The 21,318-nt window shown below is 38.3% G+C and overlaps 2 protein-coding genes across 2 annotated transcripts; one reads left to right on the forward strand and one right to left on the reverse strand.

The window, feature by feature from the left end:
• Positions 1-90: 90 nt before the first annotated feature.
• Positions 91-4,843, reverse strand: rrp8 (ribosomal RNA processing 8). The gene is made up of 8 exons (XM_038692921.1): positions 4,652-4,843; positions 4,420-4,542; positions 3,528-3,786; positions 2,490-3,378; positions 1,375-1,504; positions 1,186-1,292; positions 1,006-1,102; positions 91-548 (listed from the first exon to the last, which is right to left on the reverse strand). Exons 2-8 carry the CDS (start codon positions 4,519-4,521, stop codon positions 435-437), a joined length of 1,698 nt encoding a protein of 565 aa, XP_038548849.1. The 5' UTR covers positions 4,522-4,542; positions 4,652-4,843; the 3' UTR covers positions 91-434.
• Positions 4,844-6,740: 1,897 nt separating this feature from the next.
• LOC119882724 (integrin-linked protein kinase) lies at positions 6,741-20,843 on the forward strand. Its single transcript, XM_038692926.1, has 13 exons — positions 6,741-6,872; positions 8,006-8,237; positions 14,625-14,790; positions 15,986-16,081; positions 16,193-16,289; positions 16,394-16,477; positions 16,718-16,803; positions 16,915-17,024; positions 17,260-17,387; positions 17,592-17,713; positions 17,886-17,985; positions 19,007-19,137; positions 19,280-20,843. The coding sequence occupies exons 2-13, from the start codon at positions 8,149-8,151 to the stop codon at positions 19,427-19,429; spliced, it is 1,359 nt and encodes a 452-aa protein (XP_038548854.1). The 5' UTR covers positions 6,741-6,872; positions 8,006-8,148; the 3' UTR covers positions 19,430-20,843.
• Positions 20,844-21,318: the final 475 nt, after the last annotated feature.

The raw sequence follows: 21,318 nt of genomic DNA on the forward strand, positions 1-21,318 counted from the left end.
AGTATAGGTGCTCTTAAGAATATTGTGTATTTAAATTGTTTTTTGCTTTTTCAGTATTTTTTCAATAGGAAAATCTTAACATTTACATAACTTGGTTTCTTGTAATATGTATTTTAATTGTAATTGGTGGCCTGTATATATGTATCTTTGTTTTCATTTTAACAAAAGACAGACCTGCATGCACTGGATATTGACACACATATAGATTGGCACATCATCACATCACTCTGTATTACATAAAAATCATGTACAAATAATGCAGATAATTAAATTCTCTAGAACAGATTACAGAAGCTTCAATATGTAGTAACCAAAAACAATACATTTAGATAAAATTGTACAACTGAGCTTTGAAAAACAGCAGATCCAAGATGCAAAAAAAGTGAGGAAAATGTCAGAGACACAGACATTCTTTTGAGTCCTGTCAAATAAATTCATCTTTTCTTGTAGACACAGGGCTTCAACTGAAGCCCAAATTTCTTTACATTTTCTGGAGAATCTCCCGTCTTCATAAATTCAAATGAGTAGAAATGAGTGTTCTCTGTGTCCTAAAGACAAAAACAGAACAAAACATTAACATACAATAAACCAGTTTACCAAATGTTCTTTTCTACATGTTTCCTGCCCTCAGCACCACAGCCACATGAAAGATGTAGCTGCCAGCTACTTACTTGCCCTTTGAGCCAACCACCTTCTTAAAAAGGAAAAATATGATATCTCTACTAACAATAAATGTTGTATATTATATGTTTAAGATTGTACAGCTGAAAACAAAAGTGTAAAAGGAAGATGTTTACATACTCAACTAACCATTTGCTTCATCTTAAACAGGCTTCACGTAACTGGAGTATGAGCTTTCCATTTCATTTAAAAACAAGTGTGACAATGCATGTGCTAACTTGGTTAAGATTTTAAAAATGGTGCATTAGGGAAGGTAGATTAATAATGTGTGTTTCTCTTCATCTGTAAACATGTTGACTGATGTCATCTTGTTTGTTGCCTCACCTTGGACACCAACTTGAAACCCAGACTTGCCAGGGCAGTGACGAAGCTCCGCACGTTCTCAAACCTACTCGCCACCTCTGCTATTTTAAGGACACCCCTGCAATAATTGTGCAAAGTTATACAGAGAATATATAATATTTAAATGCCATGTGTATACTGAATCAATATTACATTTTTTACCCCATCTTTAAGACACGATTGGCCTCTGCTAGAAAATCTGCCAGGTTGGTTCCCATCAGAGAAAGGCAGAACACAGCAATGTCCACAGAACCACCATGAAGCGGGACCTGCTCAGAGAGAATGTGTGTTTTATTTTCCAGCCATCACAGAGACTCTACCTGAATTAGCAAACTAAAGCCACACACTCACGCTGGCCATGTCACAGACTGTGACAAGCTCACAGGCAGCTGCCAGGTCGAAGCTGTGCACTTTGTTCTTCACACTGCGTGCTATTTTACAGTCACCACAACCAAAGTCTGCAACCACCAGAGAGGAAGGTCTGAAATAAATAACACACTTTGTGTTTGCACAGTATATTAAACTGAAAGGAACAGCTCATATGAAATAATAGCATATGCACAGAAAAGAAACAGCGAGTGTCGGCCAGAATTGATCATCCATTCTCAAAGTGCTGACATTAACAAGGCCATCATCTCACAGCGGCCAAATGAAGCATCAATTAAACACCCACAGTGAAGCATTATCTCCTGCATTACACCTCACAGACAATAAGTCCTCAGCAGAGTAATGTAAGGTATTTACAGTATACAGCTGAGGTGGATAATGGGAGTTTAGGAGCCACAGCACAAACAACCTGCCTGAAGAAGAAACATGAAGGATATTTTGTCCTTTCGGGGTGATGGCCCTGTTAATGGCTTGGGAGAAGGCTGACGCTAAACGAGTGTGTCTAACTAATAGGGGTGAAACGATGCATCTTATGATACTGTATTGATCACTGAAAGGATGTAACTTTAGTACAATGAATCAAACATTTTCTGTTAAAAATGTGTTGAATCGTGCAGATGATGAGCTGAAATGATCCAGAATCTCATGTCTCTGTCACAACTGGGCTGTTAAGTGCTGCTTTTCTTTTTCTGTATGCAGCTCAGAAAGAATCTAATTCAGGAAATTAATGGACAATTGAAAATTCATTCATGACCATCATCACACATTGAACTCTACTGTGACTTATAATATTCCTTGTAATTTGGTGTTTGTTTGTCCATCAAACCTTAATGGAAAAGTTCAGAAATCACTATCAGAAATATGTGTGTTGAACCTTTGCTAGGTGTGTTCAGCAATTCTGACAAAAAGCTAGTAAGAGGACTTTTTCTGCTCTAAAAAAAGGTCAAGAATGAATTATCAGGCCCAAATTATAAACCTTAGTTTGATGTTATGGACTGAGACACTGATTTCTACCATATAGCCTTCTTCAGAAGTGTTAAATTTCACTATTATAATATTACTTGACTATAATATCTCACTTTAGTCGAATGTAAGAGATGATCTCATCCACTGGATTGGCGGGCCACCTCTGAACCTGAGCCGTGTATCCTCTGTGGTAGATCCCGAAGGCCTGCGGATCCTGTTTGAACATGCGCCTTGCCTCACCGCTGGACGTGCTGTACAAAACTTCGTTAATGTAGCGGAAACGAGCCGAATCCAAACGCTGCTCCATGCGGGACCTGAGGGAGGCAGAGCGGTCCTGTATCACCTCTTCTTCTGGTACCGCCGGCTCATCCTTTGTCTCTGCAGGACTCTCCCGCCCGACTCTTTCCTGGGTGTGCAGCATTTTCCGTAGCTTCTCTCTTTTCAGACTCTGTTCTTTGCTCAGCTCAGGTTTCAGTTTTTTCGTGGGTAACTGGTGTTGGCCCTCTGGGATCTCCACTTCAGGTTCATCTGCTTTCTGTTTTGATCCACCTGCAGAAGATTCAGTTGCACCTTTTTCAACTTTGCCACCCTTTGTTTTTTTCTCATTGTCAAGCCGCTGCTTTTCTTTTCTGAGCGTCTGTGTTTCTGTTGCACAGGATGTGCCAGTGCCCTCTTCTTTATTTTTCCTTTTCTGTGGTTTACGTTCCTTTTTCTCAGCTGGTGTCTGACTGATTGTTTCACTGTTGTTGTTGCTATATGAATCTGTTTTGACTTGTTCCATTGGCTTCTGTTTCTCTGCAGATTCGAGTTTATTTTCTTCCTTCTCGAGTTTATTCTGGCTGTATTTATTTTTACATTTCCTCTTGTTCTTCATTTTGTTTTTCCACTGTTGTCTGCTCAGTTTCTCTGTGTTCTCTGGATCGTTTATGTTTGCCTTTGCAAATTTTGTAATTCCTTTATTCTTGGTCTCGCCCACAGATGTGGTTTTTACCTTTTGAGTGCCTTTAAAAAGAAAGAAAACATTTAAATATTATCTCATGTTTAAATTGTGTAAAACACCAACTTTGTTCTGTTGTATGAATCCATTAAATACATATTAACACTGTGCAATGTAAATAAAATCTAAAGCCTTTAACCAGTTAATTACTCACCAAATGTGTCTTTCTTCCTCTTTGTTATTACAGGCTTCTCCTCATTAACAGTCTGATCTAAGCTGTCGTTCCCTTGCTGCTCTCCTGTTGTCTCTGCTTGCTTTCGCCTTTTCCTTCTGTACTTCTTTTTCTTGCTATGTGATGGGGCCACGTCTGTATCGCTGTCACTGTCCTGCTGATGGTCATCACTCTTCCACTCTGGTACTGATCCCAGTGTCTGGAGGGTCCGCAGCAGGCTCTTCTTTCCAACAACCTTAGACTGACAAGGGCATGAATGCAGTTAATGTAATTTGTCTTTTAAATGACATGTGCACCCTAATGATGGACAAGATAATACATACTGTATCAAGATAAGCAGTATCACTTTTGCAGCATTACTGTGGGAAATCATATTTTAATAAGGAAAAACTTTAATATAACATTTGTTGATGACTTTGCTCAGGAAAGGAAAACTGTTTTTATCGTATGTGTGTGTGGTGTGCATATGTTGATCTCAAGGGTTTTTTAACCTGAATTAAATACATTTTCAAATGTGTACTGTATGTGTTGTTGTTTTTTGTGCATTTATCTATTTTTTCCTTTTTCTATTCCATATTTGACTGTCCCCCAGAACTTGAATCATTAAAACAAATAACAAACACTCACACAAAATAAATAAACAAAACAAACTATGAAAATTAATTTGTTTAATTGCTGACTATCCTCTGGCCATTTCCATCCATCTAACAGTAATCAGTCTCACTAACTGCTTTTGTATTTTGTATTTACACAACACAGGGGCCTAAATAAATATGTATATCATATACTATTATAGGTGGTATGGGAATACTGGCTAGCTCTGATGTCAGTACACCTTACTTGCAGCAAGTAACTAAACAGAATCTGTATTTACCTTGACATTTGTGCTGTTCGCCTTCTGGGTGTTTCTGAGGACAGTGTTGCTCAGGACTTGAGCGGCTTGTTCGTCATTCCAGTCTTCATCCTCATTAAACATTTTCAGCGTTTTCCCCGAGGACTGTAAGGAACAAGCAAACATATGTAAAACACTGCTGGGGATGAGGAAACCCCTGCCAGTGTCACTTCTTCTCTATCACCGCGCTAACTCTGCTAACTCAGATACTCACAGGTTTGTCCACGAAGCAGCAGCGCGTTGAAAATCTGTCAAACGCCTCGCTTCGTTGATGACGGTGTTTCTATAACAAGTTTACTTTCATGAACATGTAGCTACATTTAACAGTCGCCGAAATATCTTGTCAAAAGGAAAAGCCACGTTGGTTCCACTCATGTGCGTGAAGGAGGCAAAACAGAACTACAAGCGCATGTGGATGACGTAGGCACACCAGAGATTTATGGGACATGAGGTTTTTAGTAGTAATGGCGTTAGAAACCACAAATATAGATGCATCTGTTGTTATTCTTTACTTGTAGAGTAAAACATTCAACCATTTGTATCTATAATAATAACAACAACAACAATAATAACATTTCCAAAGCAGTATTTTTCATAATCCAAAAAACATATCTGTGTTTTTATTGGGATAGTCTCAGCTTATTGGCTGGATGTCTAGCATTAAATTAAACCAATTCAGAAATACTAACCCAATTAAAACAAACATACAATAAACACACACACAAACCTTGGTATTTTAGTACACAACAGTAAACGTGTTAAGAGAAAATAAACTAAGAATAGAAATAATTGAAATTTACAATGGAAACATTTTAAAATACATGTGTTTTAAAATGAAAAGCGATGTTCAAAATAAAGATAATGGAAAATGCAAAATGTTGACTAAAGATTGTGCAATTGTTCATAGTTTGATGAATATGTGCAGTGTTTTATCTAACCTTTTGTCAATTTTTAAACTGTTAAAGAAACAATATTTTATTTCAGTTCTTTAAAAAAATCTTTGCAATAACAAGTAAACCTTAAGTTTAAAATAGAAACTTGGAGAAAAGAGGACTTCCAGCCTAGAGAGAGTTTTTATGTAGGCTAAAGGCTATATATTCACTTTATGGTGAAATTTATAAGCATTATGTCATATAACTTAACACTATTATACAAAATAAATGGTGTTGTTTTAGGGTAGATTTTCCCCTTGGGACATGCACATAAGCAGTTGTGGAAAGTAACTAAGTATATTTACTAAAGTACTGTATTTAAGAACAATTTTGAGGTACTTGCTACTTTATACTCTACCACAACAATATTGGAAATATTGCACATTTTACTCCACTACATTATAATATATAGATACATTTAATTTCCAGATTCAAAGCAATGATACAAATAATCAAATGAATTATGATGTATCCTTCATCACAGATTTAAAAAATACTTTATTGATCGCAGAGGGGAAATTTAGTTTATGCGTACACATACAAGGAGTTTTACTTCAGTTTTTAGGGTGCTATGAACAGTTCCAATAGAATTAAAGATAGACATAATGAACAATAAAGCTGAACAAAGACAGACAAATTAAACATAGAACTATACACATACATAATATACAAATAAAAGTAGGTGAAAAATGGGTATATAAAAATGTACATTAGAAGCAACTCTGACCAAAAACACAAAATGGCCTGTTTCTGTAAATAGTAAACAATAGAAATAGTGCAAAGAAGTACAAATTGAGATGGTTGGTTATGAGTATATGTGTATACTGTATGCAGTATACACAGTATGTATGCATATACAAAAGCTGCAGGATTTAGATGTGACAGTGATGGATGATTTGTAGCTACATGTTAAAAACAGTGTATACAATTGTAAATATATAATTTATAATGTGTAGGTAAGTGGATATTTTAGTGTGTCATCACACCTTTACCAGGCGAATATTAAAGTCATATACATATCAATGCATCAATAATTATAACTGACTAATAGGCTACATTATTCTAAATGTAAATGGGACTTTCTGCAAAATGTGCACTTTTTCTTTCGGTAGCCTACCTTTATTATGATGCTAAACTACTTCTAGCAGTAAAAGTTTGAATGCAGACTTTTACTTGTAACAACAGTATTTCTACAGTGTGGTTTAGCTTTTTTATTTTATTTTATTTTTTACATCACTGCACCACGTACTGTAACTTCGGTTGATGGATGTTAAAAATACTATGACCTGAGGCGGCGAATATTTTGACTTCCTGCAGTTCCCGCTGCCGCCTGAAGTAGGCGGGGCGCTCTATACCACCACTCAACGTTACCACGTACGTACGGCAGCAGCGGTGAGGGTGTGGACGTCCCACACAGCATTCAATCTATTGGAGACAACATAACGCTGCTAACAACTTCTGCTCTGTCTAACCATATTACACAGCAACAGGCGATTAGACCCGGTAAGTTTATCGCCACGGAGGCAAATGTATTGCCAATTTGAAGTGTTTAAATGTTTTGTTGGGTTCATCTCAGTCAAGTCAGTGTTAAATGAAAGAAAAAGAGACAGTCCGCGGTGTCAGGGTAGTAGTAGGTTAGCTTGTTAGCCAAACCTGCGTGTGTCTCATTTTATCAACCAGAGGATACTAACTAATGTGTGTTGGAGCTAATCGAGTCACTTGTAGTTAATAGAGTGTAATGAAAGCACACGGTGGTACTGCCACGAGCGAAAGTGATAACCAGCATGAGCTATTCCCCTGTGTTAGCAATATAGCAATGCAGCTAGTCAGACTGCTGTAACGTTGAAGACAGTGGATTGTTAACGGTGGACTCATTACTGTGACACCAGCTCGTGTCAGTGTTTATGTTAACTAACGTACATGACTAAATCACAAAGTCAACCCCAAAGCCCGATTTTATTTCAAGTGCGTATTAAAGTTATGTTAAGCTGAACTGCAGATATGTCATTGATCACACTCTTTTCCATTTTAGTGCTTCACTTACTCAGACATTTGTATGTCTTCATTGATGGTGATTGTAATTAAAAGACCAAAGTTTTGGTCAAAGTTCTTGTCACACCTGTAACCCTTTCACAAGCTGTTGTCTTCAGTAATGACTTGCAATTATGCAAATGCCCATTATTTGCTGTTACTGTTTTCTTGAACAATCAATCAGTTTATTATTTGGTGACATTTTGAAATTGCTTTTTTTTTGTCTGATCAATGATCCAAAGACTTCAGTTTAGTATCCCACAAGACAGGAAAATCATACTCAGAATTGAGAATCTGTGTTGCCATTTTTGCTTGGTACATGATTTAAACATTTTATTGTCTGCCAATTAGCTAATTTTAAGGAAGTACATAATTTCGCATGACACTGGATAAGCCAAGTGTTGTGAGTCACAGTGTTGTAAACTGCATACCCACCCAGTATTACTAAGGTCGATAAGATTACTTAACACTAGGTTTCTTGGTTGCTTGGCTTTCTTCTTCTTAGGTTTGTATAACAGGATCATAAGAGAGGGAATAGAGGTCGGACTGATTGTCTAAAAATGTGTTAATGTAGAAACTCTCGCTTTTCTGTCCCATTTATTCAGGCGTTGTGTGTGCTGCTGATTGTGCCCCCCCCCCCTTTGTCCCAAATGAGGGACTGATGCTGGCCAGGACCCTGCTGTCCCAGTTTTGTTTTGCATCTACTCCTACGGGTGTACCTTGAGAGAAGAAGAAGACACCAGTCAAAATGGATGATATCTTCACCCAGTGCCGGGAAGGCAATGCAGTGGCAGTTCGCTTATGGTTGGACAACACAGAGAATGACCTCAATCAAGGGTGAGCCAAGGTTTATTTATTGGTGTGTTTTTTGTCTAACTCACAAATCCATGGCTAATTAAATGAAATTAAAAACTACTATAAACTATTGAATATAGTCCAACTATAGACTGCAATATCAAAGTAGAATACACCCTTAAGCAGGAATTGTAACTCACATCCAGCATGATGTGTCTTAACTTGCCCTGGTAAACATGCACGAAATAATTCATTTTTCAATAATTATATCGCAGTAACCGCTGCCTAGTTAGCTTTTTTTTAAAGCAAAATATCTATTCAGACTGAAGAATCATCAGAAATTGACCCTGACACTATCTTGCTGTTTTGAGATTATCTCATAGGGGTCCTCTCTCATGTATCTTCATTTTTCTGCCAATGATTCCTTTTTGCACAATTGTACTTACATCTGCAGGAGACTGGCCTCAACATGAATTTGTGATGCTAGATAAAGTAAAGAATCCAATACATTGCAGTGTCATTATTTACTTTAAAAGTTGCAAGCCCAGTTTCTGGTGCAGGCTGAGAGCCCGCCATTTCAGTCCCCAGTGAGATGGTGGCCTGTGATTGAACCCATTTCCTTGTGGGCGCATGTTTATGTCCAGAATGCCAATGGAATAATTCAAGAGTGTGATGTTGGATGGAAACCTGCACTGATGGTAGAGTTAATCACGTTTGCAGTTGCTGCTGTAATTAAATGTAGGCCTTACAGAATTTTTTTAAACCAGTAGTTGTCTAAAAGCCTTTTTTAATTTTCTTTGATTACTGTTGCAAACTCATGTGCCAACCTTTGAATTTCAATAATATAATAATGGTGAAAATCAGTTGAGTTTTTGTTTAAGAGATTAATTTCATTGTTTAAAAGATACAATCCAGAAACAAAGTAGTTAGTAAAACGTAGTAATAATATGATTAATGATGAGACGGGATGTGAAAACAGATGTTCTGTTGCCTTCTGAAGCACAGAGCTGAAAAAAGTATATTGTTGCCATTTGGTCAGTGTTGTTTTTCTTGCTGGCATTTCTGCTGTAAAGATAAAAAGGGATTCATACCTTTTTATTACAAATTATAATTCTCAAAAACAATTTTTAAAGTATAATACTAATAATAATGAAACTATACATGTAGGCTAAGTCAGTAAACCCAAGATACCAAATAGTGTTTTTTTGTCGCAGATTTGTGTTTTTTCCTTTTAAAGCTTAAGCAATTGAGTGAGATTTTGTGTTTAATGGCTGCATCGACTTTGTGTTTGCTCAGTTTTTCCTCACTGAAATATCGGTGGTGTGTTTACACTGATGTAACACCCAGACAAAAGTAGTAGTGGAATGCTGAATCTCCTTACAAGGAATAACACACAGGCCTCGAGGGAACCATCTACCACCAAACAAAACGAGAGAGAGGGGGAGGAGATTATTGTAGTGGGCAGGACTAGAAGAGTTATGTGTGAGGAGACAGAGAATCTTTGTGTGTGTGTGTGTGGCCAAATAGTGAAATATTCAAAAGAGAAATGCACAGTAAGCTATAGCAGAGCAAATTACCTTCCCCGCCTCCACTTATGTGTTTCCGGTATTTGTCTCCCAGTGGTATTAGATAGCTCAACTCATTTCCCCTCAACATTTCCTCAAACTTTGGAAGAAGTAATTGCGAAGTTTGAAATGTTTACATCATCTCTGGTCTTCTCTGAAGAGGTTTTACACTGGCACTTTACTAGTTGGTGCATACTGTTAGTACGACTTATGGTTTTGTGTTGAAAATTAGCACGGAGGCTAATCTGTGGTTTTGAAAAAGTTAAGGGCCATTTGGCCAAGTTTTATATATATGAGCTGAAACAAGTAGTTGATTAATCGATTAGTCTAGGGCTACAATTAGACAGTTCATGAAAAATTAATCTGCAGATCATTTTGTCTGTGAAATATCAGATCGATTAATCGTTTCAGCTCTAAATTAGTTATTTGGCAACTTTTGCTTTTCCTTGTCTTACATAAAAAAAGTAATAAAACTGTATCTCTGGGTTTTGGACTATAGTTCACATAAAAGTCCAAAACAAACAACATCCTCTTGGGCTCTGGGAAATTGTGATGGCAGTTTTTTACTATTCTCAATGTTTATAGAACAAATTATTAATTGAGAAGATAGTTGTCATATTAATAGATGATGAAAATAATTATTTGTCACAGCCCTACTTGTATGAAAATAGTGTTTATTGTTTATTATAGTGTTTAACAAAGGGTTATGAGGCCCTGCTTCCAACCTCTATTCCTTGCAGTACCCCATTTGTGTTTTTGTTCTCAAACTGAGTTCAGTGCTCTTGTGTTTTCTTCAGCGTACCAGTGTGTTATCGTGGCTTTGATCTGTATTTAGCCTCGTCAAAATGTACATCGAAAAAAACCCTGTACATGTGTAAATAACAGTTTGAGCAGAACAGTTTCATTTTCACTCATGATTGTTATGGACAACACTTTCAGCATATTGTTAAGGCGGAGGTTCCTTGTTTGGTAAGTGTGAATACTGATTTTATATATAACCTCTCTGGGTGCAGCAGAATGAATCTGTTGCTATGCAATGGTTACTGTTGTAAACAGCCAGTGGTCTGGAGGCTTGCTGAAGCAGATAGTAATGGTTTCAGCAGTGCCGTCTTTGTGAATGAGCCATCAAAGGTTATCAGGTCTAACACGGGTCAGACACTGCTTGGCTACAAATGTCAAGATATTTCTCGTCGAGGTGAAAAGCTGTCTCACAATATCACAGGGCTGGGCAATAAAACAAAACAATAATTATCGCAATATATTTTCCTTAATAACAATATAACAAATGTTCAATAAATGTTTGATTTCATTCATTTGAATAATGAATTAAATATCAGTTAATTATTTTCTTGAGGAAAAGTGAATGAAACATTTTTTTACGCAATTTTACTCATGCATTTACAGTATGTTGAAAAAATTTTATCATAATTGTTTTGAATGTTCTACCTCAGAAGTGAGCTACTGTTTGGTAAGAGTTTGTCATGTTCTGACCATAACGAACCACAATTATCGTGATAATTATCGATATTGAATTATATAATTTTTTTAGACCGTGAACATTTTTGGCCATATTGCCCAGCCCTACGATATCAGCATGACGGAGGTAAAATTAGCACAGAAGATGCCCCCGCCACTTTTAAATCGTTTATGTGGCAGGATTTCGGATATGCGGTGAAAACAGCAACAGAGTGACAGACGAGACATGAACAATGTAAGCAATATTACAAAATACACCTGCACTGTTTTGCATTTTGTGGCTTTCAGTCAAATCAAAGACTATTGTTCCAGTAATATATTTCATCATTGAAGATTTCTTAAAAATAGTGTTAAAATCGTCTCATTCTCGTGACCCCAATATTGTATATCGTCACACCCTTAGAAATAAGTAAGGAATTTCACAATGATAACTGACAAACAAAGAACGTACATTACACCAAACATGTCTAGCCCTCAGTGCCATAAATTCTGCTCTTCTCATGTAATATATGTTCAGCATTAGCAGAATAAAATGTTGCATTCACTTTTGATGAGGAGAGAATAAAGAAAAGAACTCCTACAAAAATTTCTCTGTTTTAGAAACTTGTTTTTTCTGCTTCAGTGGGTGTTTTTTTTCCCCCACTTGTTTCCTTCTTCTGAAGCTTGTTATATGACCTGGCAGAGATGTCAGGGCAGAGACATACAGGGTGCAGACAGGGGCTCTTCCTCTGACTTTTCCGTCTGCCAAACTGAGTACTGTTGGCAGGTGGAAGTGCCTGAAATAAATTACCGCAGCCAGTGTGGAGGGGGTGAGCAGGAGAAGACTCTGGCACTCAAGTGCCTTTGGGTTGTGGGGATGAAGCCTAATTAAAGGGAAAGTCTATCCTATAAAAAGGGGCCGCCGAATAGAAACACACACACACAGAAACCGGAGGCACTTGATCATAAGTGATCATTAACAATTGTGGCTGAATTTGAGAAAATAACATTGTACTTATACACATTCACATACACATCATATTGTGATATTAAAAAAGGTCACATAACTTCTAAGATTTAAACATGAAGAGAAAGGGAGTACCTGGTGTGTTTTTGCTCCATATCTTTTTTTAAAGGAGGTTTAAGTGACATTCACTGCCACTAATTGCCAGTATAGCACCAATCTCAGAGCTATAGCCCAACAGACCCCGTTAAGAACAACAATAATTTTACCTCACACATCATTGTTAAACACACTTCATTCAAACTGAACAGAAACAAAATAAACTCACAAAAAACATTTCTTTCTTTCCACTGTTCCAACAGTTACCACCTTTGATTTGGTCAAAATAAACTCTTAATTCACCAAAGTATTTTGGCTCTAAGCCTCACCCAGTGGACACAAAATGGGCTACAATGGCTGCAACATAATTCTTAGGGACAAATGTGCCCATACGTCTACTAAGTGCAACATGACAATATTATGGAAAGGATCCTGAAAGATAAGGCAAATTTATATTTCTGCTTCGGCTACATGCCTTCTAAAGCATTTATACATGTCCGTTGGTGCCTGCATCGTTCTGCAGTTAGACCACCAAATAACCTAATTGTCGGTGGGGTTTCTGTGTTCCACTTTCTATTTTGAGTTTCTTATTCTTCGGTTGGTGGAGGCTACTACTAACAATGGAAATAAGGATCGGTGATGAACAGCAGTTACTTTTAGTGAAATTACTAAAATGCAGAAATAAAAGAAGGCATTGGAGGAGATGGTGTGTACAACCCTTGAACTGGTTGAAGCAGAAGAAGGACAAGCCATAAATGCGATGCTGGCAAGCCGTCCAATCACAGTTCATGCCGTCTGCGTGACCATTATTTGCAAATAGTGAATCTAAGATCATACGGATAAGGATGGTAAATTTGTTTATGTGTCCACTCTTGCCTTGAAAAAAAAACCCACCGAAGTGTAACACAGAGTACTAATAAAATCATGGAGGTGAGTCTATGGGGAGTTTTTCTCTCATAAACTTAGGCTAATTAGTTTTTAGGATTTGGCCTTTTGGTCTGACAGGAAATTGCATCTGCTGTGACTGCTGCGGGTCACACAGATAGATGTGTGTAGTGGGACTAAGGGTCTCTATGGGGACTCTTGATGCTGGTTTGAGCAGAGCTTTGCAGGATGTGTGAATACAGGCCAGTGAAGTGATGGTGGAGGGGGTAGAGGGTTCAGATTCCTGTTGATTCATAATACTCCCTCAGATCACATTATTATGCTGTCTGCCTACTCATAATTTCAGAACAACTGTATAACTTTATTATCTGGAGGACTGTGCTGTGTCCTGGCACAAACAATAAAGCCCACATTGTAAAGGAAAGCGTACGGAAAGTGGAATATATCGTGTTTTTGTGGAACTGAGGGGGAGAGGATGGATTTGAATGAGAGGACGAGGAAGTGGAAAGACTCGGATGAGGGAGGAAACTTTTAGGAGACTAGGAGGAGACCACGGCAGGCAAAGAGAGCAGAAATGAAGAATGACACACTCGCACACAGCAGCTGGAGTGAATACGCGAGCAGTGCTGCTGAAGGAAGTGTCACTGGACCTTATAAGGACTGCAGCGAATGCTCGGCTTACTGTTTTTTCTTCAGCCTTTTCCTGATTGACTCTCTGTCACTCAGCTCTTCCTGTATCTGAATCTGTCAGCCTTTATCTCTCTTTTCTCTTCAGGAGGTAGGTCATCAGTCACAGTGCCATGTAATCGGGGCCACTGTCTTACATGTGTCACTGCCAGTGTCACTGAGACAAAGAGGATTGATGAGCGCCAGAGACCTATTAGCTGTTGTCAAAGACTTAGTTGCATCAACTTCCTGTTTTTAGAGGAAGATGACAGAAGTGCAAATTAACAAATTCCTCATTATGTACTGTCAAAGCTGAAGAGCCTAAAACAACATAATGCTGTCATTTCAGATAAATACACTCAGTTGGCAGTTTATTGTTGGCAGGTACAACTAACAGTGTCTTATGTGAATTCTTAAAGCCACTCTGTATACAATAAATTGGATCATAATAAAGATAAACAAACTTAAATGTGTTTTTTATGTTGACCACCCTATTTTTTTTCTGGAATGCACTCTGTCTTTTTTTAAAAGTGATATTTTGATTGTCAAAGCAAAACACATAAGCTCCAGAAAACAGTTCCAGTTTGTATTACTTGGCCTTGCGCCAAGTATGCCACAGAGCATTTTGCAATGAAAATCTTATTATGGATAACCAAGGAGGTGAAACTGGTATACTTTTTCTCCCTCAAGTCATACACTTTTCTTGCTTGTCCTGTAATTATTCTGTGTCCTTGCTGCGCTGAAGGTTTGAGTGAAACCTGTGCTGAATGTGAATGCTCCTCTCTCTCACTGCAGAGATGACCACGGCTTCAGCCCCCTCCACTGGGCATGCAGGGAGGGCCGCTCCAATGTGGTCGACATGCTCATCATGAGAGGGGCTCGCATTAACGTCCTGAACCGTGGAGACGACACGCCTTTGCACCTGGCCGCCAGCCACGGACATCGCGACATTGTGGGAAAGGTAGGGTTTGTGCAAATATTGCACACAGTGGTGCTGGAAAAGGTTCCTTGCTGGGTCCTTTGGTCATCCTGTAACTCCACAGTAGTAAAAAGTTTCTGGTGATTATCAGATTATAAGATACCTCCCTGTCATTTAAACATGACTGACTGACTGACTGACTCTCTCTGATCTATATTTCAGAATAAATCATGTATTGTGCCAAAATTTAAACATGTCCTTCCTAGATACCAAGTCAGCAAACTGATAACACACCTGTGAATGAAGATGTATCTCTTTTAAGTTTGCTTCATAAACACAAGATGTTATGAAACCTAAAATGATGTAATCTAAAAAGCAATAATAAAGGCATGGGTCTTGTCTGTTCTTGCAGTTCCACAATCAGCAGTTTTAAACTGGAGGGAGTGCTTAGCAATTTGTCAATGTTTCAATGGCTGCAAGTATAATTATAAAGCCTGACTACTAATACATTTGTTAAGCAACGTTTGATGAGATAGAAGTTTCCTCAAAATATATTTATTAATTCTTTATTTATTCAGGATCAGTCAATTAGCCCAATTGCTAATTGTTCAAAGAGACCAGAGGTTTTAAAAGTGTCCAAACAGTGTCCGGGGAGACTCAGGTGGCTTATTTATTGAGTGTTTATGGGATCAAATTCCAAAAATCACAGTCAGTAGCTGAAATGCATTAATGCACTGACAGTGCGTGTCTGCACAATCTCCTATACAATATAAAAAACTCAGGATTACTTCTTGGCTGTTTAAGATGCATCACATGGGTATAATGTTATGTCCTGTAATAGACTGGTTTATGTTTGAAGATGCAACAGGCAGTGCGGTATGTGGAGCTGCATGTGGTCTCTTATTGTATAAGGTTTTGTAAAAATGCTGTTCTGGTTGGTAAAATTAGAAAAACACAAAGTCAACTGTTAGATTTTGCTATTTGTCTCTAACAAAATACAATGATGTCTTGTATCGAAGTGTACCGTATGCCATAATGTGAGGCTTCTGCGCCAGGTTGTCTGATTTGTCTGAGTTTAATGTTAGGCATGTCTCAATACCTCTGGTATGTGTCCACAGGCGAGATGAACCTCCATGACTTTTGTTGGCAGCATTAACACTCATCCCTGTATACAGCCCAAACAAGATCTGACCAGCCTTGTTTTGCATATAATCCTCTGTTTCTCCTTCTCTTTTAGCTGATACAGTGCAAAGCAGACACTAATGCAGCCAATGAACACGGGAACACACCACTGCATTATGCCTGCTTCTGGGGCCAAGACCAAGTGGCTGAGGTTAGTGCGCCCCCTGGTGGTGTTAAAACTGAGACTTCTCTGTTTTTATGCATTCCTATCATAACAAACAATATTAAAATGTTTCTGACACAAATTTGTCCTTTTACTCAGGACCTCGTGACTAATGGGGCTCTGGTGAGCATCTGTAACAAATATGGGGAAATTCCCCTGGACAAAGCCAAACCTCACTTGCGTGAACTCCTCAGAGGTATTCTGTCTCCCCATTACCACTTATCTCATTCCAACAGGTTCAGTGCATTTTTGATTGTCTTTGTGTGTGTTGTCATTTCAATCCATCCCTCCACCACACAGACAAAGCTGAGAAAATGGGACAGAACTTGACTAAAATTCCCTTCAAGGACACGTTCTGGAAAGGCACCACTAGAACTCGACCCCGTAAGTGCCACATACACAAACCATTTTATTAGCTGACCAGTTTCCATCAGTGGGTTTGGTCTAAGCGCTGCATGAAAGGAAAAATGTTCCATTCTGGCCTCCCGACCAGTCTTAATGTAATGTTTTTCCACCGCTTTTTTTCCCGACTGCATAGTGTTGTGCTAAATTTCACATGAATAATGGAGCCTTTGTCTGAGCTTTAACCTGTCACCAAAGTTTGTCTCGATCTTGTGTTTTTAGGGAATGGCACTTTGAACAAACATGCAGGCATTGACTATAAACAGCTCGCTCTCTTGGCTAAATTAAATGAGAACCAGTCTGGAGAGGTACTTTACTTTCTTGTTTCCACTCTTTTATATTATTGTAGAACTGCAGATGATCAGTTTAAGGTACACGTCATTCACTTCACCTTTCCTGTGTTTGTTTCTCATTGGTAGCTGTGGCAAGGGCGCTGGCAAGGAAATGAAATTGTTGTGAAGGTGCTAAAAATTCGTGACTGGACCACAAGGAAAAGCAGAGACTTTAACGAGGAATATCCAAAACTCAGGTTATTATTTAATCCAGACTTTTCTACGGCCTCTGTGTTCTGTGCTGTTGTGGTCACTCATTTGTCTGTTTGTAATGTGTTGAACCAAACTTTATGTATTATTTCTTTTGGGCGGTGTTGCATCTCACATGTGCTGACTGTTCATGTCAAATCCTCTGTGGGTTTGCCTCTTTTTGTTTGTCTGTCTGTCTGTCTGTCTCTCTTCCCTGTCCCTTCCCCTTGGGCTCCATCACAGGATATTTTCCCACCCGAATGTTCTACCCATGTTGGGAGCATGTCAGTCTCCTCCCGCCCCTCACCCCATCATCATCACACACTGGATGCCTTATGGCTCCCTCTACAACGTGCTGCATGAAGGCACCAGTGAGTACTTCTACTCCGGTCACAAAGTCCGTACTTGTCACCGTTTTTGGTGGTTTGCAGGGATGTGTGATTTATTGCACTTACGCGTTTGTCATGGTGTTGCCATCACTTTTTGTACAATAGCAATTTCACTGTCATCCTGTTATGTGGTGATAGTAAGGGTGGCTGAAACCTGGTGTTATTTGTCACTTATCCTGCTGTCAGACTTTGTGGTGGACCAGACACAGGCGGTGAAGTTTGCTCTGGACATTGCTTGTGGAATGGCCTTCTTACACACACTTGAACCCATGATCCCTCGCCACTATCTCAACAGCAAGAGTGTTATGGTAAGAAGAAGTTGTGGTTTCAGCAGAGCTTTCAGAATCATAAATGGATATATTGTCGTATGATGTGTGACCTATCAAAGGAAGTAGTGTTGCTAAGAAAAAACTGCAGATGGTAGAGATGTCCGTTACACTTTTCAAGTGACATCTCAGTCAGTGTTCCTTGTTTCCACAGATAGATGAAGACATGACAGCCAGGATCAGCATGGCAGACGTCAAGTTCTCTTTCCAGTGTCCTGGCAGGATGTACTCGCCTGCATGGGTAGCACCCGAGGGTAGGCATCACTCATACAGCACAGATCCAAACTGACAGCTGAGGCCACTCAAGCTTGAGCGTGAATGATGGATGCGGGGTACTCTAGACTGGCTCAGAACTAAATTTAATCCACAGCTGATTTCCCCTTGAAATACAGTGAAATTGGAGCAAGTTCGAAAACAAACTGATTACAAAATGTGACCGTAACCAGGGAACTTTGACAGCAGTCATTCAAACAGTAACAGCAATCCATGGGTTTTGAGTTTACAGAACAGTGTACACCTTCCATATAGCATACTTAGAGTGGGTAATGAGCCATGAAATTGAGAGCACAGAAAGCTTTGCTATTGATAAGGCTCAAATGTACAGAACTGGCTACAGTGAAGAATTTCAGTAGGCCTTCAAATCTTCAGCAAGGACTTCTTTGTAACATTTCAACCCTGTAACATAACCGATGGAAAACCTGATTATGTTTAACTGGCAGGATAGATTAACTTTTGCCTGTCACATTTAAGTAAGACATGTACATTTATTCATTTAGCTGATGCTTTTATCCAAAGCAATTTACAATAGATATATATGTCAGAGGTTGCACGCCTTTAGAGCAACATGGAAATGAAAGATACGCGGAAAAGGAGCTTAAAGATTTAATTTGGATACAAAGACACTGAGGTCTGTTAATCACTGGTACTGCTGGGGCAATGTAATGATATTTATGTTTTATAGACAATGATTCTGAGTGTATGATGGGATTTTTTAAAAATCCGTAAACCATGAAATGCAGTTCTATAAAGTAAGCTCACAAAACCTCAGATCAGATTTCTTACAAAAGTTTTTTTTTTTTTGTTTATGCCAGCTAAAAATGACAGCTCTTTTTCCACTTCACACTATCATGCATTATGCAGTCCAGTGTTTTCGACCTAAACAGATAGCATGATGCAGGATATATCAATATCAGCAGGTTTTCTGGTCATTGTTTTTTTTTTTGCCAAGCTTTTATCACTATGTAACAGAATATTTTTTCATCATTGTGTTTTCAGCCCTGCAGAAGAAGCCAGAAGAGATCAACCGACGGTCAGCAGACATGTGGAGCTTTGCTATCCTGCTGTGGGAGTTGGTGACCAGAGAGGTGCCGTATGCTGACCTGTCCAACATGGAAATTGGCATGAAGGTTAGCAGAGCTGTCTTTGATTCATCAGATTACAAATTGAGTAGCAAACACGTGCTGGCAAAATAAACTATTACTCATAGCTTTAATGTATTCAGGAATATCTCTTCTATAGTACCAAACCTCTGTCTGTTTTGGCTTTCAGGTTTCCTTGGAGGGTTTGAGGCCCACTATCCCTCCTGGCATTTCACCCCACATTTGCAAGCTCATGAAGATATGCATGAATGAAGACCCAGCAAAGAGACCTAAATTTGACATGATTGTGCCAATTCTGGAAAAAATGCAAGACAAGTGAAAAACCTCCTCTGCCCTCCTGTACTGAACCGTTGAATTACCAGAAATCGTACCCCAAATATCTCTGATATGGTGGTGTGGTGCTTACCAGTATTGCCTTAAACTTTATTCTACCGCTGCATTCAACGCCACTGTAGCTTCTGCTTCTGAGATGAACTCAACAGCAGTCACTTCTTTTTACATTGTTTTTTTGGGGGGGTTTTACATGTTTTTATTGTTTTTTTTTAGTGTCTTCATCTTTGTCACTGATCCGCTGATGCTGTCTCTGCAGGAGCATAATAATAACTGTTCATCTTCTAAACTGTAATCACTTGGACTGAATACAATCTTTCTGGCTGAATAGCCTGTGGAAGTCAGCATAACAGTCTGCTGCATTGCTTCAGTGAATTTACTTATTATGTATCAGGAGTCAGCTCACTATTAAAATAAAAAAGCCACCCTATAAGGAAACTGCTCCTCTTTAAAGGTGGCTGTTAATAAAACAATTAAAATATTAACACAACGCTTGTCTTGTGGGGGAAAGTTTGTTTGTTGTATTGTCAAAAAACTGTATGCAGCTAGGCAAGCATGACAAATGTCTGAAACCAAGCAAGATTAGGAAACTGTATATGAGTGAATGGTGACCATGACAGTACTTTGCAATGTTGTACCATTCAGCACAGCTGTGTAGTGATGTGTAGAGCTTGACCTTTCTTGAGCATTGGTCCCTGATGATCTGTGATTTGTATTCTATTGTCCTCTAAAAAAAAATGGCCACAAAACCTTTTTTCCTGCAACAAAAATGTCTGTTGATCATTGCAATTTTTGGGACATTATTTTCAAAATGCACTGCAAGATTGCTAATTTTCTCTTGTTAATTGCAATAATGTAGTGTAATTAACTAGATTACTCAGATGTATTACTGTAATCTAGTTTATTCTCATTATTTCTGTTTCAAGATTTCTAAAAATGGTTTGCGCTTCACTCAAGCGTTATTTTCATGTTTAATGCTGACAATCTATGTGATCCAACATGTAATACCTTGTTTTCCTTGTAGTGTCAGGACTGAATACTGCAACCCAGACTGTAATTTATTCATGGATATCATAGGTACAGTCATTATTAGTTGTTTTATTGTCGAGCATGGGGACTGCCTTTCCTCCAGATTTTATGGCTACATCAGAAGCAGCTGCCAACAGAAGTTGCCTGGGACCTTAACAGCAACTGATTATATTTTCTATTATTTTTGTTCTTTAGATGACTTCTGACTTTACATCAATTTCATGGGTTGTTTCTTCTGCATGCATTGCTTCTGTGTCTCCACCAGCTTGCTTGTTTTTGCTGAATCACAGGTTGAAACCAAAATCAAGAATGACTTATACAAATGTATGTATTTATATAAGTATATTAAAAAGGAAAAATATTGGCATCTTGAATGTGTGAATTTATGGTGAGAATTGGGTAATTTGGAAGCATAAACTAGAGCATAAAGATTTTCCAGTAGCTTATTTCCATATAATAAAGTTTAATGTTCTGTAAAGTCTCCAGTAACATCTGTTTAATTAAGATGTAAATATCTTTCTGTCTGTCATTACCCCTAAAGCAAAGGGCATTTCAAAAAAAGTGAATGAAAATGATCCAACGAAGGTTAAAATCAAGGGCAATTGGACAACAAAGTCCAGTTGCCCTTGATTTTAAGGGATAACTATAACCTGGATGACTGAGAATCTTCATAGACAATGAAAATGATCCCTTTCATCATTTAGATTTGAATCAATCCACAAGCAGTGTATTGTTTGTAGTTCAAATACTGAAACAGTAGAACGTGCAATATTTTAAATGTTTTGTCCCAGTTTGGTTAGTTTTATTATCTTGGCTTAATAATTCCTACACTGTCTGTGTGTATTTAAT

The sequence above is a fragment of the Micropterus salmoides genome, unplaced genomic scaffold, assembly GCF_014851395.1.
Source record: "Micropterus salmoides isolate LMB-PRFRI ecotype aquatic unplaced genomic scaffold, ASM1485139v1 Ms_hic_scaffold_3, whole genome shotgun sequence".
Taxonomy (NCBI): domain Eukaryota; kingdom Metazoa; phylum Chordata; class Actinopteri; order Centrarchiformes; family Centrarchidae; genus Micropterus; species Micropterus salmoides.

Bases quoted from the DNA above. Each gene is read 5' to 3' on its own strand.
- rrp8 (XM_038692921.1), bottom strand. From the start codon at position 4,521: ATGTTTAATGAGGATGAAGACTGGAATGACGAACAAGCCGCTCAAGTC. The intron at 1,293-1,374 runs GTGAGTGTGTGG...CTCTCTGAGCAG, and splicing joins CAGTCTGTGACATGGCCAGC to GTCCCGCTTCATGGTGGTTC. The intron at 1,103-1,185 runs GTAAAAAATGTA...CAATTATTGCAG, and splicing joins AATCGTGTCTTAAAGATGGG to GGGTGTCCTTAAAATAGCAG.
- LOC119882724 (XM_038692926.1), top strand. From the start codon at position 8,149: ATGGATGATATCTTCACCCAGTGCCGGGAAGGCAATGCAGTGGCAGTT. The intron at 8,238-14,624 runs GTGAGCCAAGGT...CTCTCACTGCAG, and splicing joins GAGAATGACCTCAATCAAGG to AGATGACCACGGCTTCAGCC. The intron at 16,082-16,192 runs GTTAGTGCGCCC...CCTTTTACTCAG, and splicing joins GCCAAGACCAAGTGGCTGAG to GACCTCGTGACTAATGGGGC.